Consider the following 23,274-nt stretch of genomic DNA (forward strand, 5'->3'; position numbering starts at 1 on the left):
AAAAAAATAAATTGAAAAATCTATATAAATAATATCTAGAAGAAATAAATATGAAATTAGATAATAATATTAGATAATAAAAATCCATATGTGAATTAAAACCAGATAATTGATTTACTGATATGTGAGTGGGTTGATGTCAGCGATCCCAATTGGCTAGGAATATATTACAAGTCGAGCTTGCGAATGACATTACTCTTGTACAAACTCAGCAGGCTCATTATATTGCCAAAATTAATTATATCCATGCGTTCAGTTACCTTTTACATGCAAGGCTGAAATTCAAATGTAATCCCAACCTTATACATACTTGTAAATAAGTTTTTACCAATAAACTTTGTTTATGAAAATACACTAGGCATAAATTGCCGCAACGACATTCACAATATAAACTAAATACATTATTTCATTATCCATCTATTATATCCATTTTTTGTTCATTCGTTGCATTAGGAATGCAAAGTGAGTTGGGCCAACGCATGGCCCGGCCAATTCACTAAAGTTGTAGATAGGCGCAGTGACGTAGTCTAATCACGATCAACACGAGCCGAGCCTCAAAGCTTAGGCCGAACTCCATGGACCCGGCTTGACCCCGACTCTCATATTAATTGAGCTCCAGGGAAAAGAAGGAAAAGGAAAGAGGGGAAGCGGAGCTCCCGGTCATGGCGAATTCCGACCCTGATAAGCTTATGATCAAAGCCGATAAACTGTAATTTTTTCAACTGTTTTTTTTTCCTCCATCATTTCTTTCAGATTTCTCTATTGTTCTCTTATGATGCTCCTCAAGATTCATATTTCACTTTATTTTGATTTTTCGCTACAAAGTTCATTTGAACTTTTGTTTTTGTCAGTTAAGTTTTAGATCTTATGTCATTCTTTTTCCCATTTATTTTTATCGAGAATTTCATATATTTTTGTACGATTCGGGCAATTTCCGTTGATTGGATGAGATTAAAGAATGTCCGATACCTTTTTGTAAAGTTTTTCTTGACTGAATTGATTGCTATTATGTTAAATCCAAACTCATTCTTAAGTTTGAGCCTAATAGTTAGAAGCTGAGTCTCCAATCTGAACAAACCCCTCACAAAGCCCTAGTTTTTTTCTAATGCCTGATGTAGATCGGTTATTGAAAAAGTTCAGATTTTTAGCGACATATGTATCAATTGAGGAACGGTGAATTTGGTGCCTGAGAGTTTGGATTTGAACCATTTCTTTGAGGGGCTGACCCTTGTGTTGATAAATATTGAGGTCAGATCCCATTTATTCCTTGCAATTGAGGTACTCAAACACGGATGGTTCGCATTGTAATCATGCATGGGTGCAATGGAAATTAACAGTCTACTGCGCTATCATAGTACATCAGTCCTCCAATTAATGCATGCGTGTGTTTACAATTTGAGATTTTATGATGTCTGGCTCCTATTTTAGTGCCTTGTTAGCTTTTCTTTGAGCCTGGTAAATAGTGTGCGTTGGGTATTTTACACCCTTTCATATTTGGATGCTTAAACTGAAATAAAAAAAAAAATGTTGGATGGAAGATGCACCCAGTTATAAGGTAAAAAAATCTATTAGATACTCAGACATCTTCCAGGTTTATGATACGAAGAAACAATTCTTAAATTTGTTTACTACTATGAGGATGCCTTTAGTTGCATGTACAAGTAAGCATCTAATGCAAAATTACTTGAATCATTCTAAGCTGTTCAGGGCTTGGTCTTGTTTGCTCTTATTGAGTTGCTTATGTTAATGATCTCCACAGTTGTAATGTAGCCTTTGAAAGATCTCAGGTTACCACTTTGTCAATTTGAAATGTAATCAAGGATGTCCTATAAATTTAATAAGAGATCTTAGGGGTTCCAGCTGTTGCTATGTTGATGGAGATGCTGCTTCTTTGAGTTGAAGAGCTACTAGCTAGATAATTGCATCACTTGCAATTAGTATATATTTGATGTCTGATGCTATGGGATAATTAATATTACATTGTTTGCCAGAAAGGGATTTGCAAAGTAGTTTCTTTTGGGGCTAGAATTGTTGACTTTACAAGCAGTGATCTGCAGATAATATTTTGCAAGTTGGTATAAGGTTTGCAGAACTAGAAGATTAGGACGCATGCTTGCTATTAGAATGGGTACAAGAATGATGTATCCATCTTTCGGGAGAGTTTTTTGTGTAGTTGTTGGGAATTTCAATAGAGAGAACGGGAATCACTGGAGTTCAAATAAGCAAGTTTCAAAGTTTGGTGGTTGATTCTACTTCTGAAAATGTGAATCTTTTGGAAGAAGAAAAATATGTAAAGAAAAATAGTTGCATATCATTATTTCAACAGTGATAACTGATTAGTGATAACATATCAAACTTCTCAGTTGAGGTATTAAGGGCTTGCTCAAATGAGAGGCTGCTTGCCATTTTGGTTTTTTGTTATTAATTTGTTATCATTTGTTGAATAACATGCTTAATGCTCTTAGTGGCTTATAGAGGAACAATTTGTACTGTATTTTTCCCCCCTCCTGTATGCTTCCCTTTGATTGGTAGTCTCAAAGGTTGATGCCAGCTTCTACCCCAGGGCAAGATGGTTGCCATTTCCATGTTGCATAAGATATTGTCCTTGACATGCTTGTCTTTGTCACTAGTGTAACACTTCTTCCATATCCGCATGCCCTTAAGTAACCAAAGTGTGTTGTCTAGCTGATGCAATTATGTCAATTTGGTTTGACTTTTTCTTAAGTATTCATGTTAGAAATCCTAGTTTGTTACCTAGAATTAGTATAAATAAAATAACCAGCTGGCGAGATAGTTAAGGATGCATATTTGGAGTTTCTAACTGAATGTGCATTCATTGTTTTGTTCTAGTACCCTGAGCTTGCTGATACTGATGTCTTAAGGTGACAATATTGATCTTTATCTATGTTCTTCCACTTATTGATGTTTGAACAATTACATTTGTTTAATAACTAGTTTAATTGATCATGGAAAAGTGTCTTTCCTTCATTTTTTTTTCCAAATGTGACATGTCATGTTGCTTGAAGTTTTAGAAGCTCATAAGCTCAATGCTATGCTATAATGCTCACACATGGTTATCCATGTGTTGGGTAATGTACACTCTTCACACATTTGTATCACAATATGGATAATTTAGGGGTTTGTCATGATGGAAAATGGAAACTTATCTTCATGTGATCATGCAACATTGATATCCATGCCGACTATCTTATTGTTAATTTAGGGGTTTGTCATGTTGATAATCCAAGTAGTGCCCAGAGGGCTGGTTGAGGCTTGAATCTATGGTTGGATGTTGAAATTCCCAACAAATTGCTCTAGGCTCTTATAGTTATGATAGAAGGTTGTTAAAATTGGATATTGAAACAATTTTTTGGAAGACAAGAGGATGTAGCAACACCCTTTTGCAGACGGGTTCAGTATCTTGTTGCTACTATTATTCTTTTATCTATACATATACACAAGGAATGGAACATTGTAATGCTTGGTGTGTGGATTGATTGCAATATGATGGAGGAATAACAAAAGATGTTTGTTTGTGAATGTTTTCTCAGCTGCATATTTGTCAAAAAGAGAAAATTCTTTTATAGAGGATGGTCAGAAATATTAATTTTTTTCTCATTTTATCCTTATTTTGTCCTTCGTAGAACAAAACTCAGTTTTACCAGATGGAGTGCAGATTGGAGGACTGCAACCTCATTGTATGAGCAAGCTGGTTGGTGATTGATATTTGTTTCTTTTCTTCCATAGACAATCTGTGTTTTTGTCTCTTACATATAAATTATTGTATCTCTGTCAAAGCTATTGGCTACAGGTTCAGGAAAGACAATGAGAAAGCAAAAGAAGCATTTGAGAAGGCTTCCAAAGGACAAGAAATGATTTCATCATATCCTCCTCTGCTATGATTTTGCCATATCTTCCTTTGCTTTTCATTATTCATAGTTTCCATTTATATGTTCTTCAAGATAGGGAAAGTATACCCTTGACAATCTTGATAGGCCTTGGGATGCTGCCAAGCATATGGAGTCTGCTGCTGCTCTAGCAAAGGAACTTGGTCGTTGGAATGAAGTTTCTGATCATTACAGAAGGGCGTCTGAATTATATATTGAATGTGGAAGATCACAGCCTGCTTCAGACGGTCTTGCAAAGGCTGCTAGGTATACAAAAACATTCTGGCATTTCTTTATTGCAAAATCAAAAAGATAGTTGGAGCATATGCATTTAAGGGACTAAATATGCAATTGCATCATTGTATATTCAGGGCTTTGGAAGATGTGGCACCTGATGAAGCTGTTCGGTTGTATACTGATGCTTGTGTAGTCTTGGAAGAGGATGGAAAGGAGCAAATGGCTTTTGATTTATATCGTGCTGCCACAAGTATTCATGTTAAACTTGAAAGGTAAGAATTTTCACATATTGGTATCATGTTGAATTATGTGAATTAGATAGCTTTCTTGATGCATGCTTTACTTGGATGTTGTGAGTTGCTTCGCCTTTTCAAAATAAGGCAGCGGCTCAGGCTTTCGAACTTCGTAGATTTCCATGAGTTGGCGTATGACCAATTGTGAGTCTCCGAAGACGTATAGAAAGATAATTCCAATATTAAGAGCTATTGTCAATCCCATTATCAGGGCTTCCTTCATATTCCGTATCGTTATTGGCTTTGATAAGGGAAAAAGAAAGAATGGTATAATGTCCTATTTTTTTGTGTTAGGAACACAATCCCATTTTTTGGTCTAGTGCCTCGAGCGAGCAACAAGCAATCATCAGCAAACAACAGAAGGTGGGATATTGGTTGGGAACATGCCGCCGACATATAAGCCTCCAAACCCTAGCTAAAGGTAGCGGCTTGGAGGGCCTGGGATAGCACGTCGGTGCAAATGATGAACAGGTACGAGGACAAGGGGCATCCTTGGCACAAGCCAACCCTTGACCTAAAAAAGTCAGCTGGTGAGCCATTGACAAGGATATAAAAATTTTAGATCATTGAGGATGAATCAAAAATGATAGTTTTCCTATAAAGTACCTGGATCTTTTCTTGTCCCCCAAGAGAATAAAGAGAGAGCATTGCCTTCCTCTACTCAAGAATATGAAAGGAAAGGGCCCACATACAACCCATAATCCAGTTGATCCACACACCCAGAAATCTGACACTCTCTAGGGCATGGACTAAAAAATTCCATCTTATATGGTCGTAAGCTCTCTCCATGTCCAGCTAGACAGCTATAAGGCTGCGGCGACACAGGGCCCTCTGGAGATTGTGCATGAACTTCTGGGTGATAAACACATTGTCGGTGACGTTACGACCCCCCACAAGAGCCCTCTGCTCTGGGCAGATGATGCGGGCGAGAACTGGCTTCATCCTGGTCACTTGAATCTTGGCGATAGCTTTGCACATGGTGGTGCAGAGACTGATAGGTCTATAGTGGCTGGGCTCACTTGCATCTGCCTCTCTTCTTCTCGTTCCCTCTCACATGGCCATGGATGGTTGATCTAGATCTAGCACATGGTGAATCTTGATTTAGAAACCCGTCCTTCCCTCATCTCCTCCTCCTCGTCTCTCTCTCTCACACACACACTCTCCACATTTCTAATCATGGTGGCAGTGGAGTCTTTTAGATCTAGCATGAATGATTGCCTGTTCCTTTATTTCTCTCCTCCTCTCCCCTCCTCCCCCTCATTTGCCCACCACTACCTTCACCAACTTCAACCTCTTGCCTCCTGTTTGGGCTGACCCTTTTAGCCTAGTCAAGATGACTTGATAAGTAAGGGATCGAGCCCGACTTGGATTATCCTAGCTTGAGCTAGCTTGAGCCAAGCTTGAGTTGAGTAGAATATATGTCGAGCTAAGCTCTAGCCGGGCCAAGGTCGCTCAAGCTCCATGCATTTGGAACCCTAAAGTATGCACCTAAAATATTAAGTTGCAGTATGCATCTTTCTCCTCCTACGCTCCTCTATTCTATAAAGGGGAAACACTAGCAACTATGAAAAATATCATTTTGAGTTGGAATAACGTAATTATTTTAGGTTTGTTTGTTACTTCCTTCTCATATCTTCTCTCCCTAACTTCTATCTTCTTTCTGTTCCATAAGCTTTCTTCGGCTGCTTTAATTTTATCCTTGATGCTATATATATAAACCTATTCCTTAAACCCTTCTAGTAACACTAGACCCCGTAAACCCATGAACTCCTCCCTTGAGCTCTCCTTTTCCTTGACTTGTAGATCTCTTAAAATCAGTCCTCCATCAATTTAAAGGCAATGGACCATCAAAAACACTTGCAGCATGAATAAATTCACTTTATTAGTGTCACCTCTTGATTGCACTTGAGCTTATCAGTTGGAGACAGTAAGGATGCTTAGTAGCCATATAGTGAAACAAATATTTTGTACTTTTATATCAATTTTGAATATAGAAATTGCTTAATTTTAAACCATTGAGGGCATTAATCTAAATCTGCAAAATTTGAAGCAAGGAACATATCAAGTACCTCTTTCTTACATTGTTCTCTTTCTTGCCATTATTGTGAATGTAAACGTACATGGTTATTGATCTAGTAAAAACTCAGTATGATACACTGGTTATCAATGCATAGATGTAGTTTTTTGATGAAATTCCAATCAAAGCCTTTGATTTAACGACTAAGCTTAGAGACTGAGTTCTAATCTTTCATATGCATCAAACTAGGTTGCTTTTCAGATTACCTGTAGCCCTAGGGTATAGTGTAATGTCCTACAAATAAAAGAAGCCTGCTACACCCACGCCAAGATGCACAGGTGCTGAAATAAAAAAAAAAAACTTAAACAAAGTCTTATATGTGAAAGGGTATATTACAAATCTTGAAAGGTTTCTTGTCATTCTGTGCAGGTATACCGATGCTGCAACATTTCTCTTAAAATGGGGTGTAGCTGCTGATAAGTGCAATGCCATCAACAGTCAGTGCAAGGTGCTACTTGTGCGATATAACTCCAGGGACTACATTCATTTGCAAGAATGCAGTTATAAATAGTTACTTTTGACAAACTATTTTTTCATTCTTCTGAGAAATGAATATATATGATAAAGAAACTCGTTATTTTCTTAGTGATGAATTGCATTTTATTTGTTAATATTTAATAGTTTGTTATTGCATATCATTTGCCAATTTCTACTGAATAGTGTTAGCTTCTAAGAAATTTTGGAGCAAATGCCAATGGTTCAAGAAGCAACCTAGTCTTATATATTCACTAAATTAAATGATCAATATCATAAATATTTTGCTGATTGAGCATCTATCTATACCTAGATGGGTATTTATCCTTACCTATGCCTATGTTCTGGATAGTCAATTATGTAATACTAGAGTAATTAAGCTTGGGATTAGTTGTGCACATTCTTATGTATGTGAATCCAATAAAAATAATTATCTGCAAATATATATCGTAAATGCAGAGAAAAAATATTGAACAAAAAAGTCCTGATTGAATTATTTTAAATTTGTATCATGTTTTTTAATATCAATCTAGATATTATGTCACAAAGTCCAATTGAGAAACATGTAAATGTGTTAGTGTGTTTTAGCTGTTTTATGCTAATGGAACAAGGGGTTGCAAGATGGTACATTGCCTAGATTCAAACAAGACCCAAAGCAATATTCAATTACACGTAAGATACAGCTCATGAGTAACATATGAAACTCAAAGTAGGATTATTCTCAATATAATATGGAAAATTATGCCCCACTTATATTAGTGTTGCCTAATACTATTATTTCCCCGGCTAATTAGTTTGGGCAAGGTCCACATGATAGGGACCATACTGGTACATCACCATTTTGGTATGATATGGTTGGTAACATATGGTATGCATCCCATACCAAGATCAGCTCCAATATTTTTTTGTCTCTCCCAACCATGATACCACCCAAAATTGGGTGGTATGGGTGGTTTTGCTCAATCGGGATGGATCAGTTCGACTCATACACCAAACTGAACTTCGGTATCATACTTGTACCTTACCAATATGGTATGATATTGTCGGCATGTAGTGGTATGATATTGTCGGCATGTAGTGGTATGATAGATGATTTTAAACCTTGTTAATAGTCACAAAATTTATAGACATAACCTAACTTTTGAGTCAAGTTGAACTTATTTAAAAGTTAGATCCCTGGATTAAAGTACTGTGCTGTATCGTAAGGTATTGGCGCTGGTGTGTCCCTAGGTAGCATACAATTCCTGGCACGAAAAATGGTATTCGGACTTTAAAGCTTGTAGATCTGTTATCAAATTGTTAATTATTTCATGCTTTTAGCATTTTACTGAAAAAAAAAGCATTAGGATTTAGGAATAATTCAATCATGTTACTTGTAGAAATGCATAAATATTGAAGTCCTGAATATCACATTAAAGCATATCATCTCATTCATGGAAATTAGTGTATTATATATGAAGCGGGAACAAAAGAATCATATGGTCTAATTCAAGCTAACATGGTGTTGTCTAGGTACTAAATAAACTCAATATTATATTTGGTTTGACAATATATTGATTTTTTTTCTTCAAGTAGAAGAGACCCATAGGAGCTTTCACTGACACTAATCAAAGATGAAAAGTTGAGGTCAGATTCTGCATAGCCATGGGCTACACAATGGGATGTAGCCCTCTCCCAAGTACTCCTAACCCTCTAGGCCCTAGTGAAGGTTTGGGTTGAGGTCTCTGGTGTAACCACCAAGAGAATGTAGCAACTTGGATAATTCATATTTTCTAGGATATGGCTCTAGATTGCATAGGGCATATTGATCCGCCTTTAAGATTATAGAAATTCCAAGACTCAAATCTTTATTCTACAATATAGTTAAAATATTTTACATGAAGTTGGCTATGGTGTTGGGACCGCTAACAAAGTAAAAGACTAAAGGCCTCATCTTATCCATGCATGTGGGACAACATTTTGATGGTAACTAGGGTGAACAGTTTTTAAGTTCCTTCTTGTTGAATGTTATTAGAACAACCTATTGGTCCCTGGTCACCCATTGATAGCAAACTGGTCCTCTGTGCCTTCAGTGATCCTATTTGATTGGCCCATAGTTGTTATGGGAGCTCACCCAGGTGCCTAGGTGCCTGGCCCAACCTGGATTTCATAGGTGAGGCCCGCCTTGATGGACAAACCAATGTGCGGTCATCCATCACACTAGGTTCCTGCTTGGGTGAGGTTGCCTTGGCATGCAATTTTACTGGGCACTTGCCAATTAATATGAGCTAGAGCTGCCCATTTGAGACAATCTGACCTAGTTAGGGTTGGCCCCTAGTGTTACGAGCCACTAAGCCCAGGTTAAAAGGAGAGGTGATTTTGAATCAAGACTCTTGATGCTTCCAGCACTCTGCCCTTCGCCTTCTCCTATCTGTTCTCTCTCTCTCTCTCTCTCTCACTCACTCTCTCTCCCCTCTCTCCACCTAGGGCAAAGAAAGGGGCCAGCGGCCAACCATCCACTGTCGTCCACTCTTGGAGCGATGAGATTGAACAGGGACAGCAACCAGGAGGATGCTCAAACAATGGCGATCTGACTCTCTCTCTGATAATCACAGCATCATCTCTGCTCACTGCCTACCCCTATTTTGTTGCTGATATGTTATGTGATTTTGTTGTTTATTGTCGTCGTCATTGTTGCTGAGGTCTTGGCCTTTAAAACAGAGATCCTCTCTGTTTCCTGTCAACTGTCTATTCCATACTTCCCTGTTCAACTGCCTATCCCCTATTTCCCACCAAAAAAGTTCCTCTCTAATGAATAATAATCAGACTCTGTCCCACTGATCTCTCTTTCTCTGTCCATTTCTTTCTTTTTTCGATGTTCTTGAGAGGATGTTTTCTAAAGATCTTTTTACACTGCTATATTTTGATAATAATTTATTTTCTACTGATTTGATTTGAGAATTTAAAGATGCATTCGAGTCAAGTAAATGGATTAGTATTTGAATCAATTAAAAAAAAATGTGTTTTCAGTTTTAATAGTTTGCCTTCTGTTGTATTGTGTAGTTCCCTGTATTAAGAAAATGAGAACATAGACATCGGTTAATTGAAAATAATGCAAGATTGAATCATTAATTGAAATATATGAAGGTGGTAAATTATTCTGTAAATCTTATATAAATTTTGTTGCTGGGCCGGTCGCCTAATCACCTAGGCTACAGGAGGGTCTGTCGCCTTGGGTCGCCTAGGCTATTTGACAACTATGTATTGGCCACATGGTGTACATGCAAAATATGGATAAAATCAAAGGCCTGCAACAATAAGCAAGCATCCTGAAGAAGAGGGGGCTTTGGCTATGTGCATCGCCTTGTCTTTAGAGTTTGAGGGCATTCATTAGCACCACGGAATAGGGTATGAAGGTAGATGCATAGGACCAAATACTAATATTTTTTTTTAATAAGATATTGCCATTTTGTATACTTGGAATTGATGTTGGTAGTTAGTGCACTTTGTTTCCTAGAATGTTGGAAGATAATATTCCACCCAATGTTATCGAAAAATATGATGCTTAAGTGGTTGCTTAGATTGGTATACAGAGCTTGTCCCCTTAAGCAATAACTGCTCAAGTGATAAGTGTCTGTTTAATTTAAGTGGCTGTTTTATCTTGCTTAGCAGCTTAAATCACAATCTAGTGGTTGAACCAAAAGACTTAGTGCCCAATGCTTAACGTATTCATTAGTGTTATTCTTATCAGAATACAGTATCTACTATTCTAGCTGATATGATGTAGTGGTGTGGGCTTTGCCCTCCCCTTCCCTCAAGAAAAAAAAAAGAGAAGAAGCTGACATGATGTAGTGATTAATTTACCTTCCTATATTGCTTCCTTCAAAGCAATTCTGAAAGAGAGAAAAATGATTTTCTATCCTTCAAGCAACCACCTTTCTTCTTATGGTAAGGAGTCATTATCTAGCCTTATCAATGAAAAAGTTTGCTGCCTGCTGGTCTTATAACCTGCATGCAACTTCCTTAGCCTTTTTTGCCCTCCAATTTGTCTTCTATATCTGCACGTCCTTTCCCTCCCTCTTCATTTCTCTATATTATTTTTTCCCACTTCAACTTCACATTCTTTTTCTTTTATTGTTTGATGATCCATGATCCATCCAAGCCATGGCTTTTTCCTCCCAGTATCATCATTAATATATCATGTACATTCAACTACTTGACATCTTTATATGTAGTAATGAAATAAGGTATAAGGGTTTTATTTCAAGCAGGTGTGCGGAATAACAACTGATCACAAAGTCTTTTAGGTTGTTGGTCGGAATAATTATTAACCATATTTTATGTTATCCTGGTTTGTTTACAAATTTCTATTAATTAAATCATTTTTATTAATATGTGGATACTGGAACTGTTTTATGTAAATATTGTGTTTTCCCATTTTGTGCACTGATCTTTACTTCTTGTTCTGATTTTATATGATTATTTTTGATGGAATTCAATTGGTTGTATTTATGTAGGCTTATTTGAGTGCTATCATAGTTTACCTTTATGCACATGATTTCCAGCAAGCTCAGAAGTGCTACAATGATTGTTCTCAGTGAGTTTCTACTTTTATATGACATATGCAATGAATAATTTAAGTGTCTTTTATTAATTTTTTATTGTTTCTCTTATTTTATTACCATTCTTAGATTGTTGTCTTTATTAGTTTTGGCGTCACTTAAACTGAGTCTTAACTGAGACATCTCTTTTCAGAATTGAAGTCTTTCTTAATAGTGATCAGAACCGTTGTGCAAGCAAACTGTTATCTGCTTATGAGGAAGGTGATGCCGAAGAAATCAAACATGTTGCTAAGTCGAGCACAATTTCAAATCTTGATCATGTGGTAATTTTTCTTAGTCATATTTCTGATACAAACACTTTGATTACCAACATTTGCTTGGATGATATATACTGTTTATCATGATATGCTTTTACCTTTAAACTAACATCTAGACTTGTTTATGCTGATATGCAAGCAGAATCTTTATTATTGTCATAAACTGCCCCATGATTCGTGTAAAAGGTTACTTATGTAATATGATATGGCTAAGATTTCCTATCTTGTCATTGTAAATTTTGCTTGTTCATTTAGGATTCACTTATTTTCTCTAAGGGGCTTATAGGAGAAGAAAGGAGATGGATGCCTCCTGGTATTGTAGCAGCTTATAGTACTTTGTGTAGGATGAGTAGGGGAAGAGCTAAGGTGATGTGGAGAAATTGAGTGGAAGGATATGGAAAACCTCGAAATAACATCAAGAGAAATCCTAAAGAGGATTGTTTGATGGATAACGATTCATGAAGCAACCCAAATATTAGGACATGACTTGATTGTTACGGTTATTTCTATTAACATAACGGGTGATCAATTAGCGAAGCCATCTATAGATAATCTTTTTAAAACAACTATGGCTTTGGATACTTCTTTTTATTGCTTATCTGAAAATGAAAAAAAATGCAACTAAGTTGCTAGCCATCTGTATGAGAATTTGAGTGCAACATGAAAGATTTCTACTCATTATCAGACCTCTAAACAAAGTGCTTCCTAAATTCAAGGAGATGTCCTTTCAGACAGATTATGTATGTCGAATGACTGGGATGTGCAAGAATTGTGGTACCACCGCCTTTTTTTTTTCTTTTCAAATTTTTTTTGTTTTAATTCCTATTGAAAAGAGAAATAGAAACGTCTCATGGTGTTACCGTAAAAATTAGTCTCATCGAGTTTGTTGTGTCCTAATTAGAGACCCCATTTTTAAAAGAACAAAGAAATTGAAATGGTAAAATCATGGTTATCTCTATTATGAAGAACATAGCTTGCCAATCAAATTCAAGCTACATTCTACCTTTTGCATGCTCCTTTTACGGTGTTTGTAATCATATTGACATTTGGAAAAATGTGAATTTGTTCAAGGAAACCTTGTACAAAATGGGAAAATTGGAGATCTAAGCATTCATCTTGTGAAGGTTCCCAAATAAAGGAGAATAAAGAATGTTACAAATCAATGCATTAGTCCATGAAGGATCAGTGTACAAAAACTTGTTCCAACCTCTCCTATGGTAGATATTCACTATATCATTGGCAGATTAGCTACATATGAATGATGTGTTTCACACTAAATGTCTCTTGACATAATAAAAGTGAGTTTCCAGCTTCCTGTAGTAGGTCTCCTAGATTGTTCATAATAACTACATTTGGAGGATTCTTTCTTGAGCACGTTCTCTTGGTCTTCGTATATTGAGCAGGCCATTATAAGCTTTACCCCTGACAGCATTATCTGTTTCCTTATCTCCAGGTTCTAATTTATTACTCAATATCTCTAAATGTTCCATGCCTGCTAATGAGCAACCACCAAATATACAAAATAGTCCCTTCTTACTGAATCTATATTTTCAAGTTTTTCTCATCATGATGAAAAATGCTGTTAGTTAAAATTAGTATCACAGAACAATAGAGATGTCCCTATTTAATGATCTATGCAGTCAATCTGTAACTGATGCTTTTTTTGAGAATGAAGAAAGTGGAACAGCAGTTTACCCTCATTTGTTTGGATTATGTGCACAAGAAGCTTGGGCATGTCTTCGTGCACATATAATAGTAGGGGTCCCAGAGAAAGGTGTTTGCTGGGCAAAAGATGCATGCACCTGTTTGAACATGGAGATCCAAACAGCATGCAAAGACAGCAACTTTTAGAAAATACAAAGAAAATATGGAGATGCAAATAAAATCTAGGGATAATTTTAAGTCTATTTGTGAGAGATGATCTCTTTCTGGAATGTATTTTAGCTTGGCTTGTACCTTAGCTTGAAATTTCCTAGCCTTTGAATGTTATCATCTTTTTTGGATGAAAAGCATGGAGAATCATGAAGGTGGTGGTAATAAAATAGCACGGACCATCTATATAAGAAGCGAGCAGTTGGAAAGTATGTTCATTTGTCTTTGAGCTCCTAATGTAGAATTGTTAAGCCACCCAAGCCTTTTCCTAGTTGGGCTTTCTCTGACCACGTCAAGGGTACTGCAGGGTTTTCAACCCCCTTATGACGGGGATTCTCAATAATAGGATTCTTGCACTCGTTGGATTTTTTTTTTTATTGCACAAAAATGGATATCCTGGTGTGGAGTCCCTATCCCACCATGCATGCATAATGTGTAAGGTAGGAAAATGATGATAAACTTTTTTTACATTTGAGGAAGCTATAATATTTTGATCATTTTGCTTTTCTTGGGTCTGAGTTATTGACCTCCTTGAATCTTCATGAGTTGACGTGTAAAGGTTTGGGTATGGATGGTGTCAGTTGTTATATGTATGTTAGTAAAGGGCTAATGTATTAACACCAAATGACACCTTTGGACATATTGAGAGCAGAATAGAATGTTCTTTAATGATGGAGCCCTACCTATGAGAGACTTCTTGGTAAGACCAATATAGATGCAAACTAATGGTTGCATTATATTTATGTAAGAGTTTTATTTTGCTTTCACTTGAGGTGAACATGTAAGTGCATTTTACAATGAAATAGATAGATTGAGAACTGCAGGACTTATCACATCTAGATTTAAGATCAACCTTGGTGGTTTTTCCTTGGGGTACCTGAACTCCTGTGAAAGTGAGGGCTTTTAATATGGATGAAACATTGTGGAAGCTAGGCCCATATTGGCATTTGCAGATACAACCACAGTGTAAGATTTAGTGCATTTACTATATCTATGTAGCAGGAAGGCTTCTTGAGGCAGGAAACCGTGGAATGCATTTGGCTAGGTCCACACTAGGTAGAATGTAGTATGCATTTTACAACTATCCAAGAGAATCTGCATTAGGCACTAGCATTGCTAGAAAAGGCATGGAGAATGATGCTTTGCTCTTGTGCCCCCTTTTTGCATTTAACTATATAAGTATATCTTCTGCTTCCTTACCTCATATAAGATTAAAAAAGTAGTTAATAGGAAATAGGGACAGAAATTGCAGAACTGCTCATACTGTATTCTTTCTGAGCATAAGTTGGAGACTCCACTCTGTTGATTGTTCATATTATTTTTGTACATAGGACTTTTTGTTTTCATTATTGTGGTGACTATTAATATGATCAACTGCCTTGTGCCCAGCATCTATTTCCAAGGCATGATCATACTTTATACGGAAAGTCATCTTTGTTTGGCAGTCTCCTTTTTGGTGAATATCTTGTCGATATGCAGATTAACAAATCGGATACTTCAAGATTCCATAGATGTAAATGATATCTATAAGATTAGACAATCCTTGTAGATGTTCATGATAAAACTCTGACTACAAGTGCAAGGTTTAAATTAGAAAATGTGGAAATGCTAAAATAACGGGGATATTGAGAGGAATTTTTTTTTCCTGCACTTAAAGAAAATTCTTGCCACTCTTTTTGCCTCGGTTTTTCTTCTAGCTGTCGGCCTCAGATTTTAATTAGAGGTTTTAATCAGGCTATTTATATGTTATATCAAGCAAAAATTCCCTTTTTCCCCCTCATCTGCTCTTTGACTAATGTGATTGCAGCCATTGCCAACATATATGTGCAACACATTGCGTAGAAGAGCTGCATGATGACCTACAAACTAATTAAGTGAAGAAGCAGATTGGATGCTTCAATGTATAGTCAGCAATGAGGAGTTAGTGGAGGATCCACATGCAGGAGCCCTTATATTCATCAATCAACCTACCTTGCTGTCAGGGACGTGAGTGAGAGTTAGGATAACTTCGATGAAATTGTAACCAAATGATTGATCAATTGAGTGAATGTGCATGAATTTGTGTGTTTGTCTGTGTGTGAGAGAGAGAGAGAGACCCATACGCAAGTCTGAATACTTATATGATTCATGATCTGTTTAATTTTGTCTGTTGTCTGTTGGTCTTTCCTTGCTTTATTAGATCGGAAATACTCCTCAAAGTTTTGCCATTAGTTACTTTGGTCTATTTTTGTTTGTTTTGCCTAATTTTTATTCCAGTCCCCCTCTTATGCTTGTAGTGGAGTTCATTGTATATGTCCATTCTTGAAATATGAGTCATTTTATTTTTCCAGATAATCCATATTATCTACATTAGGGTTGATTTATAATTTTCTGTTGTTTTGAGTTATTGATGCCCTTTAGATGAATTATGTTTCAATGCTTGCAGATAATCAGGCTTGCAAGGAAATTGCCAACAGGGGATTTGAAGGAGCTGAAGAGAGAAGAGGCCAAGGAAGAGGAACCTTTAGATGAGAATGACCTCACTTGACTGATCTTAATTATGTTGAGAAATGCAAATCAAAACTCAATCCTTAGTGCTCAGAGTGTTTCAAGGACTTCTGGTTCAGGTCCCAGCTGGTGATACACATACAAAAGCATTTGCTACTAATCAAACAGCCTGTCATGTGTAAAACTTATTAAGCATACTATTGGATATTGCTATTGTAATTTTCAAGTAAACTTCACATGAGTTTGTACATGGGATTTCAAGTGGTTGTGTCCTCCTTTGATGCCCTTGCTAGGTGTTCCTAGTGCCAAAACCAAGGCTCTCCTATGCCGACAATTTTCCAGGCAGAACATTCCTTGAGTGTTGTTCAAGATTGTGATACCAGTTCGAGATGTCTGCAAGAAATTGACAGGTGAAAGCTCTTCTCTGGGAGGCTAAATCCAACGAATCTTTGTTCTAATCACAAAAGGAAGGGGTAATCCTCAACTCTGAAGAGAGCACTTGGCAACTCATTGAGATAGCTAAAATCTGTGAGGCTATGGCACAAGTAAAGATGCAACAGGAGCTAAAATATTCTCCGATAACCTGTTCTGCATAGAACCATTAATTCTAATTAGATTGTGAAACATAAAATTCTTTTGCATCTAATAAGGACTCATATTTAACTGAGACCATATTGGGGTCATAGGGGTTCTTTTAGTGGCTGAGATCCGTATCTTTTCAAAAAAGCTAAGATAGTCTTGATAAAATTAAGAGGCTCTGATTGGTTTAGGGATTGTTGAAAGATAACAACTCAGTATCTTCCTCCACACCTAGATAAAGATATGAAATTAATAGACCCAAAAGTTGATTACATTTCAATGGTTCATGGAAGATTGATGGTATTTATGGGGTATAATATCAATCCAACCTTTTCAGTTTAAAAATTATCTATCAGATGGAGCATGCTGTTTGGAAGATGCTTGATCTGAAGATCAAAGCCATACTCTTAATCACACCATGATCTATTTAACTGTAACAAGAGATAAATATGAACATATGCCTGGTTCACATGGAAGTTGAAAGAGCGAGGATGGAAAAGAGAGAGATTGGGTTTGTTAAGTTGAGAGATTAGACGATCACGAGATCTTAAAGGACTTGAGATTGCACATTTTAAAGGAAGATGTGAGACCCCAAGTTTCATGTAAAACCAGATTTCTTGGTTCTATGCGATACAGATTATCTAAAACACATTGTAGGATGTTTGCAAACAGAGATTTATAAAGTTGTGGGGATTTGAAGTAGAAATTTACCAGTTATAACGAAGCAAAAACCCAAAGGCCTCCTAGTAATTGATCATGAATAAAATCTATATTTAATTAGGACGTTTGCATGTCAAGTGTTGTGCTTTTTAATGGCCCGGATTAATTTAATTAGACCAAAGGGCTCTAATCTTCTTTAAACAGAAATTGTGGATACTACACACACACACACACAGCTTACTCCAAATTATAAAATCGGATTAATGCCCTTGTTTATAACATAACCTAGAATTTGACAAAATAGTATTTGGTGGGACTCAGAGCAAGTGCAATCGTGCATGATAACAGAAATATGCCCAGGAATTCTGAGCCGCCTGCAAATGCCAAACACTTGAGCTTTTCTGCATAATCTTTTGAACAGAGTTGGTAAACCTCATCTTTACACTTGGTAATTTGGTACTTCCTCAGTGTAGGGTGAGACACCTTATCATCTAATTTCTGAAGTAGATGCTTGGATACTCTGTTGCAGTATCATGGTTCGACTAGAGTTGGGCACTGGGCCGGGCCGCCCACGGCCCGGCACGGCCCAGCACGAAGCGGGCCGTGCCTTGCTACAGTGCCGGGCCGTGCCTGGCACGGCCCATTTGAGAGGGCCGTGCTGGGTCACAGGGTACTGGCCCGCGGGCCGAGCCCGGCACGGCCCGCTTCGGGCCTGGGCCGGCACGGCCCGCTCTAGGCCCGCGGGCCAAGCACGGCACGGCCCGCGGGCCAGCCCGGCACTGCCCGTTCGACACATTAAGAACTTCACACATGCGCGCGCGCGCGCGCAGAGAGAGAGAGAGAGAGAGAGAGAGAGAGAGAGAGAGAGAGAGAGAGAGAGGTGCTCCTTTTATATTCACCTCAAAAGATCAGCTTGAAGACCGAACATAGGGAAAAGAAATTTTATTCGTATGAAATACTCCTGAACACATTCTAGAAGACAATGAGATAAAGTACAAACCAACCAAATCAAAAACCAACCCAAAGTAACAACAATAAGCATATGATCCCAAGCAAGGAAATACAAGAAAAATAAGACTACAAGAATAAAGATGACTTCCAAATCCCAAGCACAGACGACTTCGAAAACCAGCTGAGCTAATGCTCCACATTTATTTCCATGACCTCATACATTAATAATTAGGATGCCATGCAAAGTGTCCATCATGGGCTAGTAGTTGCATGGGCTGGAGAGTGCACAGTGCTGGGAATGGAAGGGAATTTAGGGATGGTGGGCTTAGGAGGCAATTCGACCTTCGGAATGGTAGGCTTAGGAGGCAGTTCTACCTTTGGGAAGTCTGGGATGGAAGGCTTAGGAGGCAGTTCAACCTTTGGGATGCTTGGGATGGAAGGCTTGGGAGGCAGTTCGACCTTTGGGATTTCCGGTAATGGTGGCAGCTCAACCTTTGGCATGGCCGGCTCCTCTGGCATCGGTGGCAACTCAGGCTTGGGTAGAGTTGGAATGTCGGGCAGCGAGGGGAGCTCTGGCTTAGGGGGGGTTGGGATCGTTGGATGCGGCGGAGACTCCACCTTCGGAGTATCCAATAGATGGCGAGCTGCTTGGCAGTTGCTAAGGAACAAAAGTGCAACGAGGATGGACAAGGAGGACAGGAAAGTGTTTGAAGCCATGGTTTTACGTGATCTCCTGGCAAGCTGTTCAAAGAGAAGGGCTAAAGGCTTAAAGTTTGTGATGAGAAGAGACTAATGGTTTGGTATTTATAGCCGAGAGGGTTGGAGGAGTTTGTTGGTGTTTGCGTGATTGGGCTAGTGGGTAGTTTGGTTGTTGGCTTTCTTGTCACCTCTGGTTCCATGGGTTCGGAAATCTGAAGTGGCGGTTTATTGGTGCAAGTATTAGTTCACCTTCCTATCCGTCTATAATAGACTATAGTGGAGCTAAATGTCTCAATGCTAGTGAAGGAATATAATATACATACCATGAGATATATCCTTCTTTCGGATTTAATTAGAATGTAAACGTGCGCATACATACATACATACATACATACATACATACATACATACATACATACATACATACATACATATATATATATATATATATATATATATATATATATATATATATATATAATTAGAATGTGAACGGGTGCCTAGACCACCAAGGATTTTCGTTACCATCATGCATACCACCATTCGAAGAAAATAAATTTGGATAGGTATAAGAGTGTAGCCTGAGCTACGGTATTAAAAATCTAAGTTAATACCACTTCTAAAATAGAAAACTACTATTGAGTTAAGCTAAGCTAAGACAAAATGCATCGATAAGTTGGATCATCGAAGAATCTTTTTCAAAGTATAATAATGACTTATTTGTACTAAATATAATAACTTTCCACTTTAATGGTTATTATCAATGTCTTGTCTCTCTCTCCTTATTTGGCCTATAGTGAGGTCTTCAGCACTTAGGAATATCTTGGAGACCATTCGATCATCTCGGTCTTCTCCTTCTGCTAGCTATCCGACTTCATATGCATTGTATTATGATTGATTATAACCAACTCTTGTTCTAACGGCCTGCTCTCCAGCATCATAGCCGAATTCTACCTCTTCTATATATACCTTCATAGGCAAATTTTTTGTGGCCGAACCTTATCTGGCTCAGCAAGGGGCACATGATTTTCATCTTCTTTCATCTAATTCTATCTACATGATGCATATCCACAGCCTCCAACTAAGTTATTGAGATAGGGCATGTTGTGGTTCAAATATGGCCCGAGGGTGACCACGCCGGTGGAGCCGAGGGAGCCGTCGGTGCTGGAAAAGGAAAGACGGGAGCCACTTCCTGCGCGACGGCCGCGGACTTGCACAAAGCTTCACCAATTTTTCCGGTAAGAGCCCTCCGCCGATTACGTTAGAGTGGGTAAATTTGGTCCAGCCAAAATGTCCCTTAGAAATTACATGATTAAGCTATTTATAGCCTCGGTGGAGTGGCCCAGATGATGAAGGTAATGTCAGTCTCCATCATGAGGGGGTATGGCTTTGAGCCAGATGGCGTGCAGCTCGGGTAGCCTGGTAACGTGCGGTACAGTCTGTTCTTAAGAATGGTAGGGCATTGACAGTCACATCAGAGTATGACCGGAATAGTCAATGTGCCGTCTAACTGCTGTTAGCTGGTTATGGAGACATGATACAGCAGTGTGGTGAAATATGACCACGTAGGTGGGCGTAGGCCCGCACATGGATGTGGTCGTTGATGAGGCCGAGCTCGTTAAGTAGTCACGTCATGCATTTGGTGAGGTCGGCTTGGCGGATACTAGAAGTAGCTCGGTTTTCTGGGTTTCGAGGTGTGCTTGGAAGAGCGCTCCGAGCTCGAGGGTCGGAGTGTACGCTGTGTATCGCTGGGGTTGGCTTCCCGAACTTGGTCGGAACGAGTCGGTGTTTGTCCGGAGGCACCCCGAACTTGGTCGGGGGAGTCGGCGAATGTCTGGAGTTGGTGGAGCTTTAGGCGGAGTTCCGAGGACGAGCTGGCCCTGGGCCCAAGTGAAAATTCGGTTATTCATCGTTGGTGTTTACTGGGCCGAAACTGGGCGGCCTTTTAGTTGTGGGCTGGACGATCCATTTTTTCCTCTATCAAGGCATAAACATCCTCAAAAGATAGATGAACTAGAAAGTTTCTTTTATGGTCGATTATGGGTGCATCATGATCCTAAATTTTATAATCTTACTACCCAGCTCACTACAGGAAAATAGAGATTTCCCGATGCTTTTTCCCCGATGCTAGGGAGAAGCGTCGGGCAATCCCCCTTCACCGTCGAACGTTGCCGACGTTTCTAAAAAGCATCGATACAGCTTCGAAATCAACGACACTTAAAAAGCGTCGTTAATGGCTGGAGCTACGACGACGCTTATAAGCGTCGTCGAAGGCCAAATTCACTCAAATATCAGCCTCCCATCGATCAATGCCCTACCTGTTATAACCCTCTCCTCTCCTCTCCTCCTCCCTACGGCGCCGACAATCCACCGCCTCCCCCCCTCTCTCACCTCCATCCCGGTGAAGAGGAGGAGGAAAATAAGGAGGGAAGATGGTGAGGGGGAAGAAGGAGATGAAGCTCTACGAGTTCTCCAGCACTAGGTTCAGCATCACCTCTCCCTTTTTTTCTAGCACTTATAACCCTTTCGATCCTCTCCTCTCCTCCACCCTACAGCGCCGACAATCCATCGCGTTCAGATGACTCCAGGCAAGCGAGGAGGAGGAAAGATGATTCCAGGCGTTCAGATCTCCAGGTTAGGGTTCTCTCTCGATCCGCCTTACTCCCTCTTCCTCGGGCTTCCGAGGTTCCCTACTTCTTGACTGCAGCCAAATATTTAGGATTTCTAGGATTTATACGTTTTCTTGGCCAAGAGACCATGGATCCAGAGACCGACGAGTACATCCGTGAATCCATTGAGAACTCGCTCGGCCTCCCAATCTCTGACAAGAACCTCCGCCTCAAGGTCCTTGCTTCCGAAGACGCCCGCCGCTGCCTCCAAGATCAGATCTTCATCCTTGAGGAGCGCCTCAAGGAGGCCGAGAAGCGTGTAGAGCAATATAAGGTGTAGGTTCTTTGATCTTTTGCGGCTTCTTCTTGTTCCTGGGTTTCTAGGGTTTGGTTTTTTATAGGAAAGTTTTGATTTTGATGTGGGTAGGCAGAGGCGACCATGAATGCCCAGGGGTTGAGGAGGTGCATCGAGGAGAAGGAGATGGTGGCATCGGGATATGCTAATTCGTTCCCCAATTTCTTTTTATCAATCGTTTCTTGGTGGTTTCTACTCGTTGTGAAGAAGGAGAAGGGCCGATTCCGCCTAACTTTCCCTTGATTTCTTAAGGTACGACCGTAGCCGCCTTCTCTCTTGTTTTTTGGTCAAGGTCGCCTTCTCTTCCAATTCGATCCCGTCTTCATACTTTTCAATTTTAGTTCTTTTCTTTTAGATCTAGATCTTTATTTCTTGAACTCTGAATTGGATGTTCTTAAAGTATGCTTTCATATCTTTTGCTACTTAATTTTTCTGGATAGAATTAGGGTTTCCAGCAATGTCATCCCGTGGAAGCTGAATTTAGGTTTATAGAGGGTGAATGTAGGATTTTCTGGATCGAATTAGATGTCCGTCTTCACTAGGCGGTCCCTAGGTCCACCCAGTGAAGAATTTTTTTTTTTTAAAAAAATTTTGGCTAACGCCGACGCTTATAAGCGTCGACTTTGACGCTCTAAAAACCTACCTTTTGCGATGCTTTCCAAAAGCGTCGGAAGAAACTTTTCCCACTCAGGTATCGCCGACGTTTTGGCGACGCTTTCAGAAGCGTTGGCAGGGCTTTAGCCGATGCTTATAAGCGTCGCGAAAAGTCGTAAAATGCGTCGGGATAGGTTGGTTTTCCTGTAGTGGCTCCTTAGATTCTGCAATACAACAAATACTTTAGCTCTCAATGATAGCCCTAGGAATCTAAATTTAGATTGATTAATTCCTAAAGTATTTCTTTCCTTTTACTATCAAATTTTGGAATCTTAGGATCATTCTAGTTTAAAGGTTAATTAGGATCTATAGGCCATTGAATCCTCTGTGAGGGGGAAAATAGTGCATGCGTCTCGAGTAGGTTTGTACAACTATATTGGTGTGCCATCAGTGTCAATACCGAAAAGAAAAGAGCATAAAGAATTCATAGCATGGGTTATGATACCCTAAGTTTCAAAGACTTTGATTAGTGGGGTACCACCTGCTTGGAAGAGGAGATAGGTTGTAGCCGGGGCTATGACTCTATATTAACAGCTACGAATGAACTAGGGTCGAGCATGGTAATTAAGGCAAAGAAATTAA

At 38.9% G+C, this 23,274-nt stretch overlaps 1 protein-coding gene across 3 annotated transcripts; it reads left to right on the top strand.

Moving 5' to 3' along the window:
- The first annotated feature begins 550 nt into the window (after positions 1 to 550).
- On the top strand, positions 551 to 16,433 carry LOC103723072 (gamma-soluble NSF attachment protein-like). Of its 3 annotated transcripts, none has more exons than XM_008813875.6 (9): positions 551 to 709; positions 3,645 to 3,712; positions 3,799 to 3,883; positions 3,996 to 4,154; positions 4,259 to 4,396; positions 6,864 to 6,951; positions 11,465 to 11,544; positions 11,703 to 11,832; positions 16,124 to 16,433. In XM_008813875.6, exons 1-9 carry the CDS (start codon positions 663 to 665, stop codon positions 16,223 to 16,225), a joined length of 897 nt encoding a protein of 298 aa, XP_008812097.1. In that variant the 5' UTR covers positions 551 to 662; the 3' UTR covers positions 16,226 to 16,433. The 3 variants fall into 3 exon arrangements, with proteins under 3 accessions (XP_008812097.1, XP_008812098.1, XP_008812100.1); XM_008813876.6 differs by having other exon boundaries at positions 6,864 to 6,942; XM_008813878.6 differs by lacking the exon at positions 16,124 to 16,433 and adding an exon at positions 15,506 to 15,869.
- Positions 16,434 to 23,274: the final 6,841 nt, after the last annotated feature.

This window comes from Phoenix dactylifera, chromosome 14, assembly GCF_051530095.1.
Source record: "Phoenix dactylifera cultivar Ajwa chromosome 14, Ajwa_hap1_PhDact_Kaust_v1.1, whole genome shotgun sequence".
In the NCBI taxonomy this organism is placed as follows: domain Eukaryota; kingdom Viridiplantae; phylum Streptophyta; class Magnoliopsida; order Arecales; family Arecaceae; genus Phoenix; species Phoenix dactylifera.

Coding starts and splice junctions, on each gene's coding strand:
- LOC103723072 (XM_008813875.6), top strand. CDS start 663: ATGGCGAATTCCGACCCTGATAAGCTTATGATCAAAGCCGATAAACT. Junction 3,713..3,798: donor CTCATTGTATGAGCAAGCTG/GTTGGTGATTGA, acceptor TCTCTGTCAAAG/CTATTGGCTACAGGTTCAGG. Junction 4,155..4,258: donor GGTCTTGCAAAGGCTGCTAG/GTATACAAAAAC, acceptor TTGTATATTCAG/GGCTTTGGAAGATGTGGCAC.